The sequence below is a fragment of the Ruditapes philippinarum genome, unplaced genomic scaffold, assembly GCF_026571515.1.
Source record: "Ruditapes philippinarum isolate M1 unplaced genomic scaffold, ASM2657151v2 ctg515_1_1_1_1, whole genome shotgun sequence".
Classification (NCBI taxonomy): Eukaryota; Metazoa; Mollusca; class Bivalvia; order Venerida; family Veneridae; genus Ruditapes; species Ruditapes philippinarum.
Genome location: NW_026861754.1, coordinates 18,890 through 42,504, shown reverse-complemented (window position 1 = coordinate 42,504; position 23,615 = coordinate 18,890). Strand labels below are relative to the sequence as shown.

Here is a 23,615-nt window from a genome sequence, read left to right as displayed (position 1 = left end):
TATTATTATTATTAAATAATAATAATAATAATAATAATAATAATGATAATAATAATAATAATAATAATAATAATAATAATAATGAAAGATTTAACAAAATAAATAACAACAACAGAAAATATAAATGAAGTGGGGAAGACTACCGATTCCTTCTCACCATGTTCATAGTACTTTGTATTTGCAACGCCCAAAATGACGTATGCGTCATTTTGGTTTTGATCAGACCTATAATTTTTGTAATGCGTTTTCGGGTATCATAAAAACAATATATGGCGTGTTTTGCTTTCGCGATGCCACGGGTATTTGAGGCAAACATAAAAAGATACCGTGTGAAAGTAAATCAATGTTAATATTTAACAATCGATAGATGAAAAATTGAACATTACTAAAATGTAAATAAGTTTAAGGATGACATCATGATTTTCATCAGACATAAACATTTAGGGTATTTCTGCACCATTCCTTGTCGGCTACATGCAAAGATACACAATGGGTTCTCTTCTTTACAACACTGCTTTCATTTCAGTCAATATATTACATCAATTAATGATATACATTATATATTCTCTTTGAAATCTGTATCCGATATCTCAGTTCAAGAATTTAATGGCCGGGACTAGCAAAATCAAACAACCGGAATCACTACAGTTATAGTAATACATCTTCGTGTGTCTCATTAAACATTTATTAATTAGTATCTGAGTATTGAAAAATATTCCCTGGGGTCATTTCTGTGATACTAACAAATCCTTGCACGCGAATGCATTTCATCCATTTATCTGATAAACGGGCATCTGCGTTCCTAGTTTGCTCTATATTAGTGTATCGATCTGTTATGATGAAACAGAATAAGTTCGACTGAAACAGTTTTAACAACATGTCTTGTAACAGCGAAGCACCTTACATTGTTGGAATATCAGCACTATTTGTTCATATTGTGTGACTGTGACTGTGATATATTTGGGTGTTGATTCTGGATACGACATGGTGTGAAGTGATGTGAAGGTAAGCATTGCGTTGTATTGATTCGTATTATGTATTTGACAGTTTCAGAAATTCCTTATGACAAAGGCAGTCTACAGAAAAGACAAGCACATCGGTCATCTGACATATGCATTCTATAACAGACGTTATCTTATTGCTGTTTTTTTCCGGGAAAATAACATAACATTGAGAAAAAATAAACATCACATTTTTAAACCAGACTGGTATCTTAGAATATGCAGTTCCAAGCGTTTATAAAATAGCTTTATAATTAACTTCATATTGAAATGTTTCTGTACTGTGTACAATGTGAGGGTACACTTCTATGATTATTAAGGGTAGAATAACATGATATAATTGGAAACACTTTGTTCCTCTAATGGTACAAAAATTATATAGGTCATCAGATTAGGTTAATATGTTGAAATCCTAGAGTGTCCACTACTGAATGCATTATATATGTGAATAAAATTTTGAGTAATATTATGTCTGTTTCCCACTCGGATCAAATTGATCTCCTCTGCAATTCAAATGCTTTTAAAAACCTTGCAGAAATTTCACAAAAATATATAATAAGAAAACATTAAGTTTTTTCCTTTCTTGGTATTTTGTGATGTTAAATTCATTTCAAAGATAAATAGATTTATAAATTAAAAAAAACGATGTTTACTATTCCGATCATTTACTTAAACAGGTTAAGAAACATAGTGTATGTGAAATATTTAGGTTTTATGCTGATACTTTAATTATAGTTAGTTCATGTGGTTATATAGACAAAACTTTCAGCAACATTACTGCATTAATTAACTTTCACAATTTTCAATGCATTCCGAAATGCAATCATCGTATTTTTACAGATATTGCTATGTCAAAATACAGAAAAACTATTCGACTCAAAGTTATTGTCTTATAGAAATACTACTCTTATCAATATATGTATTAAGGTTATTTAAATAGAAAACTAGAATAAGAAAAAAATACTATTCCCTGAACAAATGTAAAATGTACACAGAATATTTATTATTTGGTATTTTCTATGTCCCAGAACATAGCATAGATGCCTTGATCTTTGGAGGGGATTTCTGGTATGTGTTAAAACTGACAATATAATGGAAGCAATCCTTTTCCCAATCTGTATCTTGATGTAATAAATTCTGACATTCATGTCAACTGAAAAGGCAATACAGGAAACATTTGGAATATATTAATACGGACGCGTTTGACCCGACTGACCTTTATTTACTTACGGTACTTTACGGAACTTTACTTACACAGGGCTATAATTTATAAAGGGACATTTAATTACATACGGGTCTTTATTAACATACGGGTCCTTATTGATATACATGTATGAAGTGAAATTTATTTATATAGGGACCTTTGTTTACAGACGGGCCTTACTTACATACCGTGCTTTATTTACACACGGCCTTATTTACATACCGTACTTTATTTACACACGGGCCTTATTTACATACCGTGCTTTATTTACATACATACCTTATTCACATACAGACCTTTATTAGCATACGGTCCTTTATGTATATAGAAACTTTCATGTACATTCTGGCATGGAATAATAACTGGACCTTTATTTACATTCGAATCTTGATTTACAAACGGGCCTTTGTTTACAAACGAGCCTTTGTTTACAAACGGGCCTTTATTTACATATGGACCCTTATTTGTATACAAACCATTATTTGTATACATGTACATACATTTTTTTACATGCAGCCTTATATTTATACACGGGCCTTTTTTTACAAACGGGCCTTTATTTACAAACGGGCCGTTATTTACTCACAGACCTTTTTTTACAAACGGACTATCATTTATTTACATAGAAAACTGTTACGTTACTTTATTTACGTACGGACCTTTATTTATTTACAAACGGGATTTTACATTAAGATATTCTTCACAAAGTTAAGAATACTATCTGCTAAAAAACTTTCTACTTTAAGACATTGACCATAGGGTATTGTGATTTTCCATCATTGTCTAGACACTATTCTTATTCTATAGAAAATGTCATACCTAAATGCTTCCCACACAAATCAGTTACGTCACGGTCAATGGCCCCTTAAATCATACCACCCGTCTGCTCCTTGTCATCAAAATCTTTTCATGTCACAGATTACAGAGTTAACGTTTCTACCCATTGTTAAAAACATGCGTTGCCATAGATGACAAATGATTCTGTGGATTTACTGCCAACTGACTCCATTGTCAAATTTTATGTTACACCCTACCATTCATGTCATCGTTGACACTAGTACTACTGACACTATTCAAATTACAGGAAAATCAATTCTTATCCACTGACATTTTATCATTCAATACATTTGATCAATAACATTGCAGTGATATATGTATTTTCCCTCGTCTTATGTATTTTACATAGCTTGAAATATTTCTATATGTAATGGTCAAAATGACACTGGAATTGATAATAATACTTTTGTTAAAGAAAGTCTTAAACTAAGATTTTAGTACATTGTTCCAACCTTAGCGTTCTTTAAATTGAGTAGAACTGGAACAAATACAAGAATATTATTACAAACGCGCTTTCATCTCTTGTATGACCTGTATTTACTTTAAACAGACCTTTATTCACTTACAGGTTTATTTATTCATATAAAGTCAGTTTAATTATTATTTATATAGGGAATAATATTTATAAAGGGACCTTTGTTTATATTTAAGCTCACACATTATCATCAATCACCTATGTTTAAAGCATCAAACCAATTTTGAACAGTGGCAACAAAACATTAATCTTGACGAAGACAAAAAAACAATACACTGTGAAATAATAAATTCATTGAACTAAAACCATTAAAAATTAAACATTTTAGTCGAGTTTCACACCGTGCTTTTTTTTATACGTTATTCATGCGTTATATCAATCACAAATCGATATGCATCTAAACTGTAAATGTGTCGTGAGTTATTTTAAGAAACTTTGCAATTTGTGTGATAGCTTCGTAAACAAAATCACGATCGGATCAATCTTCCGAATGATAAGCATCTCTGCAATAAATGGCCGGCATGGATAGACAGATAAATGTCGTCTGCTGATATCCCTCGTGGGATGTATAACCCGTGATCATACATACAAATGTAATAGAACAGAACAGAACAGAACATTTATTTCACTTGTACATCATGTACATCGTGCACATAAATAACATATTTACACAACACAAGTATAGTCACACAATCTATATAAAACAATACAAATGTTATATCAACCAATGAGTTATTAAGAGGATGATTATGATTATATATTTTGACTCATTTGTTTATTTCTACGATTAAAAGCAATCTTACTAAATTTACAAAGTTTAACAAGAGTATCTTTTTCCCTGCAATTTAACAATTCGATAAGTTTATGCATGTTTGGTCTGATATAATAATATCGATCAATATATAATAGAATGTGATACCTAACGAGGGTCGACAAACCGCCAGTATACCACAATATTTGTTTCTATCTTGTATATATATAGTGATACAAGCACGAAAATCGCGTGGTTTACATATATTTCTGAAAGCGGAAGTAGGTGCACACTGCGTTTAGACATGTTCCTCCGATAGTTACCGATTTATTGCATGTTTCGTTTCAGTTACGAATATATCGAAGAACACTTCGTTGGATTATTAAAAATTTCTAAATTTCATTTTTTTTTCTCAAGGATATTGTTATTTTTGCGATGGTCTTTAAATTAAAAGTCAATAGCTACCAGTTTTATAAAAGGTCGAATATGGAAAGTTTTAAAGTTATTATCTTTTTATTTCAAAAGGGTTACGGACGATTTAATCGTTTATTGCTGTGCAAGAAAAAAAAGAAATATTTGTTTGTACTTCACATAATTTTTTAACATTGATTTTTTTGCAATATTTAACAAACATTTGACCTATAAAATGCTCTTACAAAAGATACGGGGATACTTGTCGCCGTAAAAATGTTGTTTTAAAAATCCTAGTCTGTAGCATACATATAAGACTATTAAAATCACTTTAATCTTATACCAAGTGATAGCTTGTTTCTTTTATTGACAGGTGGCGCGGAAATGTAGCAGGAAAACATGTCATATCAGTAAAGGGAGTGGAAATCGCGTTCATCATTGACAGAGAAGCTAAATAAATGCTGCTATTTACTGTAGATAGATGTGTTAGTGTGGCCCTCATGAGACAATACATTCAGAATTTATTTAAGTGTAAGCTTTAACAAAAGCTGTGTAAAGTTGTCAAGTGGGATCTGGGTGTATTGACAACAGCATCGACAGTCAACAATACGGCACGAGAGTAACCGATTCTGCCAGCATTGGATTTAAGATCATGTTCCGCTATTGCGCTTTCCGATCAATACATCTGTGTTTAATTTTCTTCTACTAATTGTAGCGTCGACATACAGAGAAAAATATATGATTGAAAAAAAAATATATGGGAGATTTATAGAAATTCAAAATGAATCAAATATATTCTTTGGACTGATTAAAAGGATCCGGTAGAACAATATCTAAATGTACACTTCAGTTATCAATATTTATATATCAGCATTGATTCACTAAACAAATATTTCCCGATGCTCACCATACATGACCATTTCATTGTTGATCCGTTTATTGGACATAGCTAAACGGTACTCAATATTTACAGAACAGATGTCGGAGTAAACCTCAAAAAATGTGATTCTTGTGATGTGACTGGAGGCTGAAACAAGGTAAAATGTTGCAGAATGGGAGATTAAAACCTGAAATCTCTATTGAAAGTGAGAAAGTTCCGTTAAATACAAATAAATGTGAGCCGGAATATATAACCCTAGAAGAGGTGAGTCAGAAGATTTTTGAAACGCAATTATCTGAAGAAGAAGAAAGGATAGTTTTAAATGTAGGCGGGGTAAGACACGAGACACATGTAAGCACGTTGCAAAATATACCAGACACCCGCCTTGCCAATTTAGCCGAACAACACGTGTTTGCCGAACGACAAAAAGATGTGTATTTCTTTGATAGACACCCAGCTGTTTTCAACTCCGTTATTGACTTTTACAGAACTGGTAAGATTATTAAATTCCAAACATAGAAGCATTGTGCTAAGTAAACAACCCTGTAGTCAATTACTTCTGTAAGTCATATATCAACTTTTGCATTGAAACAGTAATAAGTCATATGGACAAAACAGCATTTGAAAGAAAAACAATAGTCGATGATTATAATTTTAGAACTCTTAAACATATATATACAACAAATTAAGATGAAGTCAAGGCACTTATAAACTTTCTCAATATAAATTCAAATACACTTTCTGTTGGAATTTTCTAGATTGGTCAAAATCTAAAACGGACTTATAACTCTTGGATTTCATTAAAGTTTTATTTTAAGCTGACTAAATTCTTCGTTAGGAACCAAATAATTTATAACATACAAACTTTAGAATTTTAATTTGATGTTTCATTTTATATAAAAATGATATTATGATCTCATTTTATCATACAGCTGACCTGGGATTATTTCCCATAACAGAGAATACTTTAAAAAAGAATTTTAATAAAAAAGTGTCATAGACGCACAAATTTGAACTCTAAGAACTTGCAACCACACAACGCGCGTTACTCTAAGCCGCACATTTTACAGTTGATACAAATAATATTGATAAAATACAAATATATCTAAATTTTAGCACTTCATGAGCAGATTCGGGTTGTAAATCAGATTATTTAATTCGAGGTAAGGATAAACCTGTTGTTCAAAATTGAAGTAAATAATTTAGCGAAAATCAGACAAAACGCAGATAAAATGCTTTAAGTTTAAATTCAAGGTCCTGAACGGCGCAAATGCTCGCGTAAAATTGTTAAAAGATATATTTATATTTATTACAAATTTATCAACATACAAACTTAGTGCTATTTTTGTATTTCAGTTTCATTTTAGTATAAACAAGAATTTTGATTATCAGTAAAATACTAGTAATCCATACAGCTGACTGGGATAAATATTGCGTAGCACTGACACCTTTCGGAACTCTTTACCATATATATGTTGTAATTAATTAATCAGATATAAAGTGTCATAAGAGCGCACAACATATTGATTCTAAAGCTAAGTGGCAACCATGCACAACGCACTTTTGTTAATTGCCTGTTTCATTTTACACTTTGATCACCAATATTAATATTGATAGGAAATACAAATATATGCGTAAAATGTACACCTTCATGTGACAGATACATGTGTAGAATACGATGATCTATAACACTGGTAAAATCGAGTCACTGTAACAAGTGACTTAAGGGCATTCAATCACTGAAGCTAGCACATCTCAAAACATATTAAACAGTTGTAATTGATAAAAGATTAACATCAGAACAAACCATTAAACATAGTAACAATACCGACCAGTATTTTACATTCAGCTACACTTTCTTTTCAATTTATATTTTAGTAAGCATTAGAATGACTGTAAATTATATTACTATATGTGTTTATTTATTCCCAGAAATTACAGACATAAGTTCAGTTTGAAAAATATGAAATTGTTTGAGGTAGTTTCAATTAACATTCTTTAAAAATCCTCCTCTAACATTCTGTTGCATGTTTGTTTTCTGACTGCCTAATTTTAATCAAAATGGCAAGATAGTAAATATTTGTATGTAAGAGATTTTCTGTTTATGTCTCTATATAGAAATGATGAAGTAGAAAATTCAAAACACCATTTCATATGTTATTTACTGTTAGATAACATCGTATTATTTGTATTGCAAATTGTGGGCAAATTCAATTTTCCTGGGAAGAAAGAGGCCTGCTTTTATTATGAAACTATTACAAATCCTTTGACAATGGCGAATGAGAAGAATAAATCTCACACAGTTAAAATAAATTGAGCTCAAGAGACGCAAAATACAAGCTAATCAATATGAGACTCTGTAACAAAGTGCTGGTCGATATTTCATGAAACTTGGGGAAATAAATCATACCTAGAACTTACAAAGATTAAATTCTTATTCAAAACTATATTTTTATCAATTTCGTTTTCAAATATGAATTGATCATGTTGTTTTTTCTAGACACCACAACTGTAGACTTCCATCTGATTACAGCTATGAACAGTTTTAATTAAATATTAATATTATATTACTTATATATTCAAACTATAAATTCTAATGAGCCGGGAAAGAAATTGAATAGCTCATAACATTTGTACGATATATCTGAATCATATTCTAGCAATTGATGACCGAATAAAAGAAAACGTCGACAAAAGAAAAGAATGTAGTTTTATTGCATATCAGATAGGAATTTTCTATTGTTTACACCTACAGTAGGAAACCATATCAGGTCACAAGGGTACCAAACGCGTACGGAGATGGGTGGGATGGAGTAGGTATTAAGGGATGTTGAGGAGGCCTATTACTATAATGACATCAAAATACTGATCACCTCTTGATATTCTTGGCTACTATATAGACAAATGCATATACGCATATTGACCCATTTATGGCAATGAAACAAACTAGAGACTATAATTATGTACATGTATTAATTTTGCTTCTGATCTTTTGTTACTATTTTTTTCATCTACTAACTGTTTCATTTACGAAATGATTGCCTGAAAAATCCACTGTAGCAGGTGAAACCTACTCAAATAACTGGTAAATTGGTACATTATCGCTTAAGTGGCTCCTGGGATTATTCCAGGCCATTTTTGCCGCTTATCAAATTAGGACCGCTCGATTTAGGCTGATTGTTCAGTTTAATTTCACGTCTGGGGTTTCTCGAAATCAGCTATTTAACGGTAATTAGGCCAGATGGCGTATTTTGAGTTATATTACTTGAATGTATATTGTGACTACTTAATGTATCTCCTAATCTGTCAAACAAACCATCATGCGTCGCTTGAAAACTGTAATTAATGTTCTATCTCCAAATTTTCCTAAAAACAAGTTGAATACAAAATTTTGTTATATTATTTTAGTGCTTCAGAGCTTCATAAATGAATTACAACAAAACAATCCTGTTCTAACTCCACAAATTCAGTATGTTTTGATAAATAGACTGTTCTAACTTATTGGACCAATCATATCATCGATAAATGTCACGTGACTTGTGGGGCATATGCAACAAACTGTTCTAAATCCAAAGTACCGTATCAAAACATTGCATTAAATCACGTGATGGCAGGACACCCGCCATGTTCTACGAAACATTTTGAGTTAGCTAGTTATACAACGTTTGCTGATAATTTCATATATTAATACTCAATGATATTACTTGTTCATCGATAAACTCCAATCATTGACATTTTATTCTTAAGTCCTATAAATTAACTGCATGTGATATAAATAAATATTCTTATACTATATTTAGTTTGTCTTGTTATTTGTCTTTGAATTTCTGAATGTATATTTATGTGACATTAGGTTTGTAATGTTTTGTACATGGACAATTTTTAAATATGACATATAAGTCATGCCTTCTACTACCTTTTAGGTCTTTTCTAGCAGATATGTTTTCATTGCCTACTTAAGTTATAGCCACATTTTTTTTCATACCTACAATTAGAAGAACTTCTTACGAACACAAACATAACGTGTAAAGCGCATTACAACATACTAAAAAGTTAAAAACTAATAACTTATAATGAATAACTTTTTGGAAGGAATTTGAATTTGACTATCTTTTGAATTTTCATGAAAAAAGAAGAATTTTCCATCATTCAAGAGGATTTGAAAGTTTTCTATTCCCGTTTGCGGCTACAACTTTATTTCTTTTTCTAGACACTGAATCAATTTGAAAGTATTAAATAAAATTGTAATGGCTAAAGTTATAAAATTAGATAAATATGTCTACAAAATTTATGTGGGTATTTTATCTTTATTTATCTATATTATTGTTTAAATGTCATTTAATAATGGACTGGATCAACGGATTTTAATGTTTTATGTGACATAAATCAATTCAACTTAAAAGACATAATGTTCTAAGTCACATTGAACACTTTGATTTTAACAGTTTTTGAAAAAAAATTACAAGGACAGTTCTATCTCCAAATGTTTTCTTAGGTTTTTAAGCAAGGAAATATTAAAATCCATATATCTTTAACGATATCGAGTGGTTCTCCCGACATCACGTTTAGTAGTTTTTAAAGTTTCAAAATCCGACAATAAATAAAACAGTTATGCAATACTAAATCTTAACATGCTTTTTTCTCAAAAACGACAAACTGGCACTTACAACAAAACGTTTTTCAAGCGACGCATGGTCAACTTAAACGTCGAGAACCTTTTATGATTCTTATATACGATTAATTTTAACCGATTCAATGTTGATATGTCCAATAACAGCATAACGATTTCATTGAAAACTGAAATTATAAGGGAACAGGTCAAGAAGATTATGTTTATAATTTCCTCATGGTAGGGCAACCTATGGATCTGACTACTTCTTTTGTTCGTTTGTGTCTGAAAACCAAAACACATGTATTTATAGAAAATGTCTGTCAGATTTAGCGTCTTTACATAATAATATCTGAGATTATGTTAATTGTTAAGATACTTATTGAGTTTTATGTTTTGATTTCTATTAAAATTGTGATCCATAACTTAGTTTCATACCTTTATGTCACTTTTATACAACTTTAAATTCGTTCTCCACCCTGTGTCCTATTCTTCAAGTTCGTTATTGAAAATGTTTGGTAGTAAGTGTAAATAGTAGTAAGTTAAAGTATAGCATTATGGTTATATAAAAGATTGCCTTGCATTGAAGGATGGAATGTGAGATTCCATTCAAACCTTGCGATACTTATCATAAAGAATGTCACACATTGAGAGTTCACGTTAATACATTATAGAGACATGGGAATTTGAAATAAAATCTCTGTATTTTCATGCGAAAACAGCGGACTTGGCATAATATTATACAAAGAATTGTTAAACAATAATAACAGGCATCAACAAAAAGTCATAATACTGTTATCTATCAGTACGGCCAGCTTGGGATTGTGTGTAATACTATTGAAAGCCTCTGTTCATTTGTGACCCGTCAAACTCTCGCAGATATGATTATGTGATCAAACCATAGCAAAATATTTCAAACACTTGTTTCAAAACAGGAAGGTGTTACAGATAATCATTTATATGATAACTCAGCTTTTCTGAAACAGATATTATTCTTGTAAAATGCAGCGGCAAATACATGTTTTCAAGAATTGTTACGAAGACTACGTATACTATACTAAGTACAAGCATGTACACTTAACAAACATATTTCCTTGTTTAAGGCCTAAGTTACAAACATACATGTACCAGCATTTAAAAAGTAAGTAATAGTCCTTTTTCCTTTACTTCCTTTACGGACAGGTGAGTTACACGTACCTCTTGAAGTTTGTGGAGCGGTAGTTAAACGTGAGTTGGATTACTGGCAGATTAACGAGAATCATATAAAGTCTTGTTGTTGGAGAACATACAGATCCTACATTGAAAACAAAAGAATTCTTGACTCATTCAATCGTAGCATTCTGAGAGAGCATGTAAAAGTGGATCTTGACAGTTTAAAAGGCTGGAAAAGGTTTCAGACGAAAGTATGGCTTATACTAGAGCACCCACGTACATCAAGAACAGCTATGGTAAGTATTTAAAACATTTTCGTCTTCTTTTAATGCCTTCAAAAGCAAATGTATGCAATATTTTCACTTGCTCTTCAAACAGTGGAATTATCTGGTCATCTTTAATTTAAAAAATCTAACACAAATAAAATTCATTTGTCTGAATATGTATTTTTGCAATTTTAATGGGGAAATAATCTGTCAAAGTGACAAATTACATTTGTTTTTTCCTTAATTGAACACATTTTTTATAATAGAAATAAAAACGAGTCTGTAGCATTTTTAATTTTGCCCTTTGCACTTTCACTAATATATAGAGGATATTCAAGTTTTTTCTATAAATACATGATTTATTTTCATCGAGTGGTATGAAAATAAATATTTCATGAGTGGCGGTAGCCACGAGTGAAATATGGTAATTTTCATGCCACAAGATGAAAATAAATCATGTATTTATAGAAAAAACTTGAATTTTCTGTTTAATTTATACATTTTTATCTTTTTTGACATTAAAATTTGAAAGACTTTCCCTTAAATTTTGTGTACTGGCAGAATTTAAAAGAAAGTAGTCCGGCAAGACACCAGTGAAAATACGGAAAATATGTTTCACTGCAGTGAAAAATAAATTTTTACAGTGAAAATACGGAAAATGAAAATACACATTTTATTTCATCAATATTTCTCAATATTTCATTTATAAGTATATAATAAATAACATTACACTGAATTACGTCACAATTCAGACTTTATTTTATGTTTTGTTGCTTTTACTGTAAGCATACACCTTGTATGCACTATATTTTCAACCTGAAATATTAGACGTTGTGAGTGGGAGGAATATTGTGTTCAGCAAGCATTTCATCAATATTGTATATGAGCTATAATGTTACCTCGAGATCGAAGATCATTATGAAAATAATCATATAATGTAACTTTGCTTGGATAGTTTTATAGACAATGTATTTAAGACACAATATATACTCTCAATTTGTCACACAAGTTTTTTTTATCTCAATTAAATTACATATGAATCTTTGTGAAATTCAGTGCAAACATATATATATATATATAGAAAAACACTTTGAAAACAGTTTGAAACAATACCATACGTTAACAGTTTAAGAATGATGTTAGACGATAATATACGTCAACCACAGGACAGGTCTTTAAAAATATGTATTCTAGTTTTTGTCAACACTTGACCTTCATCATCAGCTGTATATAGTTTTAAGAACTACTAGTTTCACAATTATACAAAAGGTAATTAAATGGTGCTTTTTGCAATAAAATTTTTGGCACCCTTTACCTTGATTGGATTTATGACATTCTTTAACGTTTGGTCAAACATGCTGCTTTGATTAATGCAGTTAAATTTACTTCAAACAGCTGGAGTATGCTCTGATAGAACATAAATACAAAACCCACCGAATTTAAAATTTATGACTCCTTACTTGTTTTTTTTTACCAAAAGACATTTCCGGGAGAAGTGTTTTCTTCTAAGGCAAAGAAAAAAAATTGAAATAAGGCCAAAAACTTTCTTAAACGTAACATGATTAAAGAGAATAGTTGAAACTAAGAAATGAAGAAAAAAAAAGGATCAGCATCCAACTTTTTGAGTTCTATGCTCCTGAATGTTAGTGGGTTGTCTCACCACTTTTTTTAAGGTGACTTACAAATTAAAGCAAAAGCTTACTTTGCCGTTGTAAAATATTTACCAAATCCTGGAAACGTCATTGAATCCGAATTAAAAATCAACATATAGATAAATTTAATTGTTTATGACTGACCAAATACATATGTTGATGATACATAAGTAGCAAACAATGAGATCAAAGGATAGGAAAATGAATTATTTACATACATTCTTTATGCTTAGCTGCAACTTAAAAATAGCGTGAACACGATCGATTGACCATTTGTAGTTCAGTTTGTTTGATAGAATTGTTATCAGTACTGAAACACATTTATACTGACAGATTAATTGGGAAATATATACCTTGAACATTCTCACTTACAATCCACGTAAAGTACATGTCAATTAGATCAGACTATACATGTGATGATTGATATGTGGAACATCATCACTTCTAAATCATAATTACATGGTTGTTTCAACTAATGAATTGATCTGGATGGAAAAAGTGTTGAAATAATAGGCAAATGTATTAAAGCTTCAGTGTTTTATATTGATTAACATAGTTTTAAACCGGTAGATCAACTATACACATAACCTACCTTTTGCGGGTACTAGGGGTTATTGGTCATGCTTTCATATAACTGTATGATTTTAGCTTATTGGCTTTCGAATTACATTCCTTTTATTTTAGAAAATATCAAATGGCAACATATATGCTAGTCTTTTAACTATTAAAGTTATTTAGATTTAGGTATATCTGTACTACAACTAGTATAACAAAGCCAGTACTGAAAAGAAGTTTGTTTGTGCTATTCAAGATCATTCACAATGTCTAGACAAGTGTTATATACAAAATTTGCTTGATGAAAACAAGTTAATTTGGAAAACTAGACTGCTAAAGAATCATCAGTTTACTCTGACTAGTATAAAATGAACTTCATTTCATGTATGAAAATATATTTGAAACGAATTTATTCAATAGGTTATTTATACGTAAACTTATTACAGATGAATAATTGAAATTACTTTGGTAATTAACTAAGAACTCAAAAGGCTTGAAATGGCATTGCAATATTTTTTTCTTTTTTGTTGATCTATAAAATGTATTACGAGCACGTTAACACTTACAGATGAGTACTCACTATAATGATACAACTACAAAACAATACATTTAAGGTTATACATGTCTATACCTATTATTTTGAATATAAGCCTCTAGCAAAATGATTGAATTTTGGTCATAATTATATTATAACGCATGTGTTTCCAAAAATATTGATATTGTAATAGCATTCAATTTTATAAACACAAACTTATTACAGTACGATGTAGGACAAAACATATGACCCTGTATAAACGGCTATTTGTAAATATAACCCGAGCCGTAAGGCGAGGGTTATATTGCAAACAGCCGTTTATATACGGCCATATAACCTGTCAACAATCTTTATAACGAATTTATAATACAGCAAACATCATTTAAGAGAAAAAAGTAACATTTCTTCATGAATCGACAGCAGCCGTGTATATTAAACTATATAAACGTCACGATTATCTAATGAATAATGACGTTACAAACGTGCAGTATTATAAAGCTGTATATATGCTGCAAAAGGTATTGCTTGAACTTAAAATAAGAATAGTATGATATAAATATTGCAGTTTATTATATATTTAATAAATCTAACAAATCCACAATCTGCATTTGTACCTCGTGACCGTCCAATATATTCCCATATTGGATCCAAAAAATATATATTATTTTCATATTGGACGGTTGGGTACATGTGCACCAAACAACCGTGCATATATTTTGACGTGACGTGAAATGCGTTATATAAACATAGCGTTAAGACGCGCCAAATGCCAGCGTTATACTAATGTCAATGTAATAATTAAGATAAGGGGTGTCAATGTGACATTTTTCGGATTAACTGTTATATAATTATGATGTTTATTAAACAGTTATTAATGATAAATTGTTTGTTTGTTTGTTTGGATTTTTACGGCACGTCAACACATAACTGGCCATAAATGTAAGTTGTTACAAAGTATAATTTGTTTAGACAATGTTAGCTGATTTTTTCTTGACCTCACAGCAAATGATGAATAAATAAATAAATAAATAAATAAATAAATAAATAAATAAATAAATTAATTAATTAATTAATTAATTAATTAATTAATTAATTATTAAATACATATATAACGTCTTAAAAGTATTCATTTTATCAGTCAAATCTTAAATCTTGTATATACAACAAAGCCAGTCATGAATTATAACCTTTTCTTCTTAAAATTTTTTGACAGGGGTCACAGGGCTATTATTGATGATGTTGGTAGTGGTGGTGGTTTTGGTGGTTATATTGATGGTGTTGTTGATAGTGGTAGTGGTTTTGTTGCTGATAATGGTGGTGGTGTGAATGATAATATTGGTGGTGGTTTTGTTGGGGGTGATGATAATGATGATGAAATTTCAAATTAAACTAAAGATATATAAATATTGCCTTAAAAACGAACGAGGCATGCACGAAATAATTGCTAAACAGTTTAAAAAATCCTTCTTAAAATAGCAGCATACAATTTTAGATTTGTTTAAATACAATATCCATGTGACAGAAATATAAGAAACGCTGTATCTAACAATTATTTCAAGAGTTAACAATAAGATTATTGAAATAATATATTTTTCTTATGATAAATTTCATACAGATATTTCATAAAATATGGCGTTATACCCTTTGAATCAAGGGTCTCAGAATATGATAATACGTCTTCCTCAGACAGTAAACATGCTTACTTGATATGCCAGCATTTTCATTTCCTTATAAAAAACATAGACGTAATAAACATATCATTTATAGAGATATATAAATTGTAAACATTATCTTATGGCCTCGCGGTGTTTGACATATTGTTGATTTATCTTATATCAAATATATTGAAATGAATTTTTTTTCATGGTTGGGTAGTACATTGCACCTACAGAATATGGGTCGTATGGCGACTTTCCAGTTTTATCTATGGAGGAAGACTTCCGGTGCCCTTAGACATCAACGGGCACCAGAGTGAACCACCGATGTTCCATAATCTAGCTGGAAAGCTTTTCACATGTTGAATCCGACGGCGCCGACTCTTTTTTTTATCAGGACAATAAAATTGTACAAGATTCATAAACAACAAGTAATAAGTTTCCTGAATATATAAATTTTTGATGAAACCATCAGTTTAGTAATAATTCATTGAAATGATAATTTTTTTGCATGCGTGCTATTTTATTTAACTTTTTTTATGAAAAACCGATGACAGATAATACTCTTAAATTCATATTCACAGGTAGCAGTTCATTTCACTACACATTGTGTTAAATTCTTTAAATATTCCTTTATTACTATTATAATTAAAAATAAAATAGTGTTTTTTTTTTAAATTTTACTTTCAACCATCAAATAATACAAAGGTGTAAAATATTACTATCAGTATGAAATTCTATATGACACCTTTCTTGGTATAAAATTCAGCTTTATTCTTTTTGTCATTTGTACCAATATAAATGTGTTTACTGAGGTCTGTTATTAACTTTCACATCTCATATTACCGAGATAATGAGCCTTTCCTTAAAAGTGCGACCTAGAAAATTTTAATTTATCGCCCACTTGCTAACTTCTCTCAGAAAGCTGAACTGTATTGTATGAGATATTGTCAATTAATGGAAATATTACGAACAAATGACCTATAAATTCAAGGAGATTGGAAAAGGTTATTAAATGTTTATATCTGGCATGCAGCTGAGAATCAATATAGGTAGACATTTTATAACCATAATGGGTGACATTAAGATGTTTATTTTCATATATTCGAATAGATACTAGTTAAGAATAGAGTTTTTTCTAGTTGGATATGTCAAACGTTTAAAAGAGTAACCATATTGGCTATTTTTCACATGTACTTATTTGTCCACTCGTTCACAATTCTCGATGTTGATCTATGAGTCGATCTGTCCTCGCTGGAACCAGATATGTTACACAATGTCATTTATATTGTCGGTAAGGTAACATAACAATATAATTAGAAAAAAATCAACAACAAAGTTTTATTTAGAAAAAAATATTTTACTTTTACACACAAAAGAAATGACATTACCTCGTGAAACGTCTAATCAATATGTCTAGACTAATACCAATCATTAACTGATTAAATCGAAAAAAAAACAACACATTATAGCCAATATCGATTAACAGGGTCATTTAAGTATCAATAAACAAAGAAACAAATAAAACCCAGCCCCATTTAGTCTAGTATCTTTATATAGCTCTGATGATAGTGCCATAACCTGAAAATGTATTTGAGCCGCGTCACGACAAAACCACAAAACCAACATAGTGCGTTTGTGACCAGTATGGATCCAGACCAGCCTGCGCATCCGCGCACCCTGGTCAGGATCCATGCTGTTCGCTTACCAACTCTATTACAAGTAGAGAAACTGATAGCGAACAGCATGGATCCTGATCAGACTGCGCGGATGCGCAGCCTGGTCTGGATCCATGCTGGTCGCAAACGCATTATGTTGGTTTTGTCATGACGCGGCTCATTTATGGAAAATCTTCTTTTAATTTAATCTATTTTATTTTATTTATTTCATATTATGTTTTTATTTCAAATCTTTAATAATGAAGCTGTTTCAAATCTTGGACAGAAGTCATTGTTGTTTGAAGGATGATAAATACGTAATATTAATTAATATCCGATATAATGCATTAAATGTGTATTAAAAATATACAGTCAAATTCCTAATTGAGCATCAAATAACTTTTTTTTTTGAAGTTTTGATCATAACTTATACTTACTTACACATTGTTCTGAGTTTAATTTCTCTCATACCAAAAACTCGAAATCATTAAAAAAAATAAAATCAACCATGCGCGGCCAAAGACGAAAAACACGCTCTAATCACGTGTAGCACGGCGAAATGATATATGTATTAATTGCCAGTATAAATTTTATTGGTACTGAATATTTAATCAGAATAACATAATACGTCAATACAGAAACTTGTTGGAATGTTAGCTTACGTCTTTTATTGACTTTCAATTATAAATTCAGTTAAATAGTTAAAAGCAAAATTTAAAAAAGCACATAGCAAGCATAACAAGCACATAGAAAGTTCTTACACTTACATAATAAGATAAATGAAAATTGGAACACATATGTGGTCACCCTACTGCTTTTTTTGAGATATCTGTCATTTTAAGTTGGTTTTTCCCTCTTAAGTATTTTTATAAAAGCCGGTCACTCAAATTGAAGCAGTTTGAACCCTTATTTAAATTCAAATAATTGATAGTTACTTTATTTTCAGCCATTGTGCAAAATTTGAAACAATTATTTTCAACTGACATTTTACTATTGTCCCATAAGTTTTCTTAAAATAAGAGTGATAACTGAAAGAAAAGAAATTTTATTCTAAAAATAATCTATCGTTTCGCATAAGCAACTATAGAATAAAACTTGTCTCAAAGAATAGCCAACAAACTTTGCGCACTGACAGTGATTACAGTAACAATCAAATGTTGTGTTGCTTGTCACACTTGTCACATATTTGAGTTAGCGCTGCCCTTAAAATGACAAAAAAACTTAGAAAGTCACTCTGACCTAAAACTGTTTATATATTTCAATTATGAATTTTTTAATCAAGCAAAGTGTAAGAACTCTCTTTTTTAGTAAATATTTTTCATTCTTTGCCCCTTTTTGGCTTTGTCAGTTCTTTATTAGTGGGTGACTGTTTTTAAAATACTATCAAACAATACGTTTTTCTGTGATTGAGCTGTAAACTCTTCAGACAATATGCAAAATAAAAAGAACTTACATGGTCTAAATTATTAATTGCTTTGTGTACTCGATCCTTTGTTGAGGGAAATATCTTGGTGATCAATAATACACTTTACTCTGTGCGTATCCGCATTACTATTTACTTAGAAATGTTGCATGGGCACCTTTAGATGTATCTGGATGAAATGTGTCAATTACTCTGTTACATGGTATTGCTGTATAACTATATTTAATGAAACATGTTCACAAACATTATAACAGTTGAATTATATTTTTGCCATAACCTTATGGTCGATTCTCAAAAAGTAATAACAAAGAATGTCTATGTTATTTAACACAAATAAATATTGTACGAATACAAGAACAAACTATTATGCTACTACGATAAAATCCGTTTTAACTGATAAGGAACAATTATGTGTTCCATGTTTCTATACATATATTTTGGAATGATTTTGTATACTACAGACAGCATATATATATATAGTTTTATACCTTTTAAATCAGGTGTTCTTAAATACTAAAAAATACATTGCCAAGATGTCAGTTTACATGTATTAGTACAAGTGTTATGGTTGTAAAAAGAAGAGCGCACGTGACCTATCGACGTTAAGCTATACCAATGCGAAATGTTGTCCTTTTTGCAATGAATTCCAGAAAGTAGTTGTTTTTTTTTCATAGCTTTTCACTGTAATGTTTTTAGCTGCATACACCTGTGACTTATTTATGTAATAATACATTTACTTGATTGTTATATTAATTGTTATTTCTGTTACCTATTTTTAGGTGTATGGTGTAATATCGTTGCTGTTTGTCGTGGCGTCAATATCAGGTTTCTGCTTGGAGACGCTTCCAAAGCTAAAGCCAAAGGTTCAGCCTATAAATAAAACAGAAGCGAATGCGAGCAAAGGTGGGTGTGAAGGAGATACGAGTGTAAAATATTTGTTGACTCCAAACCCTTCACTTCAAACATTAGACACGATCTGTACAATTTATTTCACGATAGAGCTTATTGTACGGTTCACCTTTGCGTTGAACAAACTGCGGTTCGTAAGATCAGCAATGAACATAATTGACCTTCTTGCTTTAGTGCCTCTATACATGCAGCTTATTCTCAACATGGAGAGTTTTAAATTTTGTTTTGTCAATGAAAGACTCATGATAGAGATCATGTTTATATTACGTATCATCAGAATGTTTCGTATATTCCATCTTGTTAAGCATTACCAGGCTTTGCAGATTTTGGTGTACGCCCTTAAAGCCAGTATACAGGAGTTGCTCATGTTAGGAATATTTCTACTAATCGGAATGTTAGTGTTTGCTACTATGATATACTATGCAGAAAGAAAAGATGCCGTTAATCCAAGTGATCAATTTACAACCATTCCGATAGGGTTTTGGTGGGCTATTATCACTATGACAACGTTAGGGTACGGTGATATTTACCCCACGACGTCAATTGGTTATGTTGTTGGTGCGTCATGCGCAGTGAGTGGCGTTCTTCTAGTTGCTCTTACATTTCCGGTAATATCAAACAACTTCACACTATTCTACACACATGTGCGGTCTCGAAGTGGACGTATAGATCCAAATAAACCGCAAACGTCTGCAAGTGACGTTGGCATTTATGAATCTGACGATGACGATGACAACAAAATGTTGTATCAAAATGCTCGGCGTACTTCAAACGGATCTATAATCTTAAACAATCGAAGTTTTGTGCTATCGCGTAACGTGTCCGGGATAACTGAAGTTTGCAGTAACGTAGGTCAGAATGGAAATCTCCGTTACAAGGCACATAAAGACGCGAGTTCGATGATGGATGTGATAGTTAAACGTGACGATTCGTCTTTGTTTACAAGGACAAGTTCAATAAAAGCCCATTCTGACGATGGTGTTATGTATATAGGCGAGTCTAATATGTTATGAGATATACTGCTATATTTTACTTTTATTTTTGAAAATACATTTTTCTCTATCTTTCCCTATATACACATTATATTATACCTGTTTTAGAATATAGAGTCACGTCAATCTTTTTACAATGTTTGAAAGAAAAACATATTGGATTTTTATGTGTACACCAGTATTAAGAAAGTAAACATAATTAAAGTTGTTGTTGTTTTGATATATATGTTTTATATTTATCTAAAAATTTATAATCTTAGAATTGTTATTCATTCATAAGAAAAGATATTGCATTGTGTAAAGGTAATTTTGATGTTTTGAGTTCATGTCATTTTAATCAGCGTTCCTTGTTACCATGATAGGAACATATATCATTAACATATACGAGTGACAAAGTAAATTGAAAGAACTATGTCCTTTTTTGAAAAATGTATATCTCCATCATAGAAATGCATAATACTACTCATATATACTATAAGTATACAATTGTATTTAACATTGTCATTTCTAAAATTGCAAATGTTATACTTCAAGTGATTGTTTGCAGAATAAAACAGAACGGGAAAAGTAACACATACTTGATGGCTGTCACAATCGGTTTTGCAATAAAACGAGTTTTGCTGCAAAACCGGTTTTTACATGGGGAACCTTTGAGAAATCACAACCTGAAATGATTTACTTTAATACGTCATTCGATGTATTAAAACGATTGAAAAAGATATCTTATGCTTCAAAATTTCTAAATTACTATTTTTAAATATTCACCTGTTTTATATGTAGGGCCAATATATCATATGACTGTAAAGTACATTTATTACATTCTTAAAGTATATTTTACTGTCATCTCTCAAGAAATCTTAAATGAATAAAAATGTCTATACATATTTATTGTTGACTTTTATTGTGCATTCATATATCCCTAGGAGTGCAGCGCAGGTACTTTCAAAAAAGATCCCATTTCTCAGTCCGAATTGGCACTAAACATAAGTATTTCAAGAACATATAATTACAAAGCATGCGATAACAGAAAGTTACGTCATGCGCAATTTATGCAAAACGCACACACAATTAAAACGAAGTTAATGTGCCTCCTGCATATGTTCCATACCCTGAATATTAAATTTCACTTTGGCAGCAAACGTCACGTGACACACACTTGCTCAGAAACATAATCATGTTCGCGGTAGAATTCAGATTTCAATTTTTCTTTACTTAGCACTGTTTTGGAAAAAGCGATGTCCTAGAGTCGTTCTTGACCTAGATCATGTGACATACTGTATTATGCGATAAATTTGTTACAATCTTTGGGTCACATCTACTTTGGGAATAAACATGAAATCAACGGAAGGTAAAGGTTACATTTTCGCAAATACGTTTTATAACGCTATACTAGTCAAAAATGTGTAGTATCTTCATTACGGTGGTATATAATTAGGAATTGTTTGTTTTGTTATAGGTAATTCACTGTTGTAAATCTTATGTAACCCAAACGAACTACCTATTTATATTGCAAAATAAAACTTATAAATACTTGCAAAACAATAGTTAAATAAAAACATATGATGCAATTCAGTTCCTGTCATGCAGGAGACATCATTATTATTCCGAAGGATAACAAATTTTGATTGGCAAATATGATTTGTTCATGCGTTTATTTTATAGTTTTGTTTTTGTTCGATTCTGTAAGAAGTAACAAGCTGATAGCCTAACAAACAGGCACTGAGCAATGAGTGGAGAGTTTGTTGCTCAAGGAAGTCACGGCCCTTAGATTATAAGTCCGAGTTAAGGCATAACCTCCCTACAAAAGCTTAAGGCTTTTATTTGTTTCTAAGCAATAATCAACAGTAAGGTAAACATTTTTCATAAGAAGAATATCATAGATTATTTAGCGTTTCCTCATTTCTGAAAAAGAGCCCTTATAATATCCGAGCTTTAATGTTCAGTACGGTAAATTTGTTTAGTTTTTGCTTACATGTGCCCTTTATGGAACAAAACTGACCTAATTGTTTTAATTTTAAAAGTCCTTATATGGTGTCCATAAGGGGTGAGGTGAGTCATACCTTAACCACTCGGTCATTCCGTCACTTCCCATTTGTCCATCAAGACCACAATACTTGCACATGTTGTGTTTTGTATTAGTTGTGTCCCGAAAAATATCTACTCCTGTCAAACTAGTTTATGCGAAACATCTTTCTTTGATGTTTATTATTCACATTTGAATATTATGAAAAATTTTCGGAAAACACTCAATAACAGACAGTTGTTTGACTATAGAATAGTAGGCGCAATTGTATATTATGAGAAGAAAGAGAAGATTAACTTGGCCCAGACAAAAAAGAAAACAGATAAGGTATCAGGTATCCAATTTTTGTCTCTTATATCAAGATAAGTTGTCTGTCTTCTGAATCGAAGTATATTTTAAACAACTGTTTATTGGCCGACATATCAATGGGATTAGCAATAGACATCTGTAAGTATCTAAAGTAAAAGAAGTGTCATTTTATGACCTCGACTATATAATACCCATCTCTCGTTTAGGGCTCATGGGGCTCATGCATTCTTTTATTCTAGAGCCATGCGCGGTTGTTTTCTGAATTGCGCGAAAGTATCATATTGTAGGTTCCATGACCACCGCCGTATGAACACACCT

At 30.9% G+C, this 23,615-nt stretch overlaps 1 protein-coding gene across 1 annotated transcript; it reads left to right on the top strand.

The window, feature by feature from the left end:
* The first annotated feature begins 837 nt into the window (after nucleotides 1-837).
* Nucleotides 838-21,849, top strand: LOC132716706 (potassium voltage-gated channel subfamily C member 3-like). Its single transcript, XM_060700030.1, has 4 exons — nucleotides 838-1,005; nucleotides 5,053-6,052; nucleotides 11,351-11,616; nucleotides 19,844-21,849. Exons 2-4 carry the CDS (start codon nucleotides 5,722-5,724, stop codon nucleotides 20,984-20,986), a joined length of 1,740 nt encoding a protein of 579 aa, XP_060556013.1. The 5' UTR covers nucleotides 838-1,005; nucleotides 5,053-5,721; the 3' UTR covers nucleotides 20,987-21,849.
* Nucleotides 21,850-23,615: the final 1,766 nt, after the last annotated feature.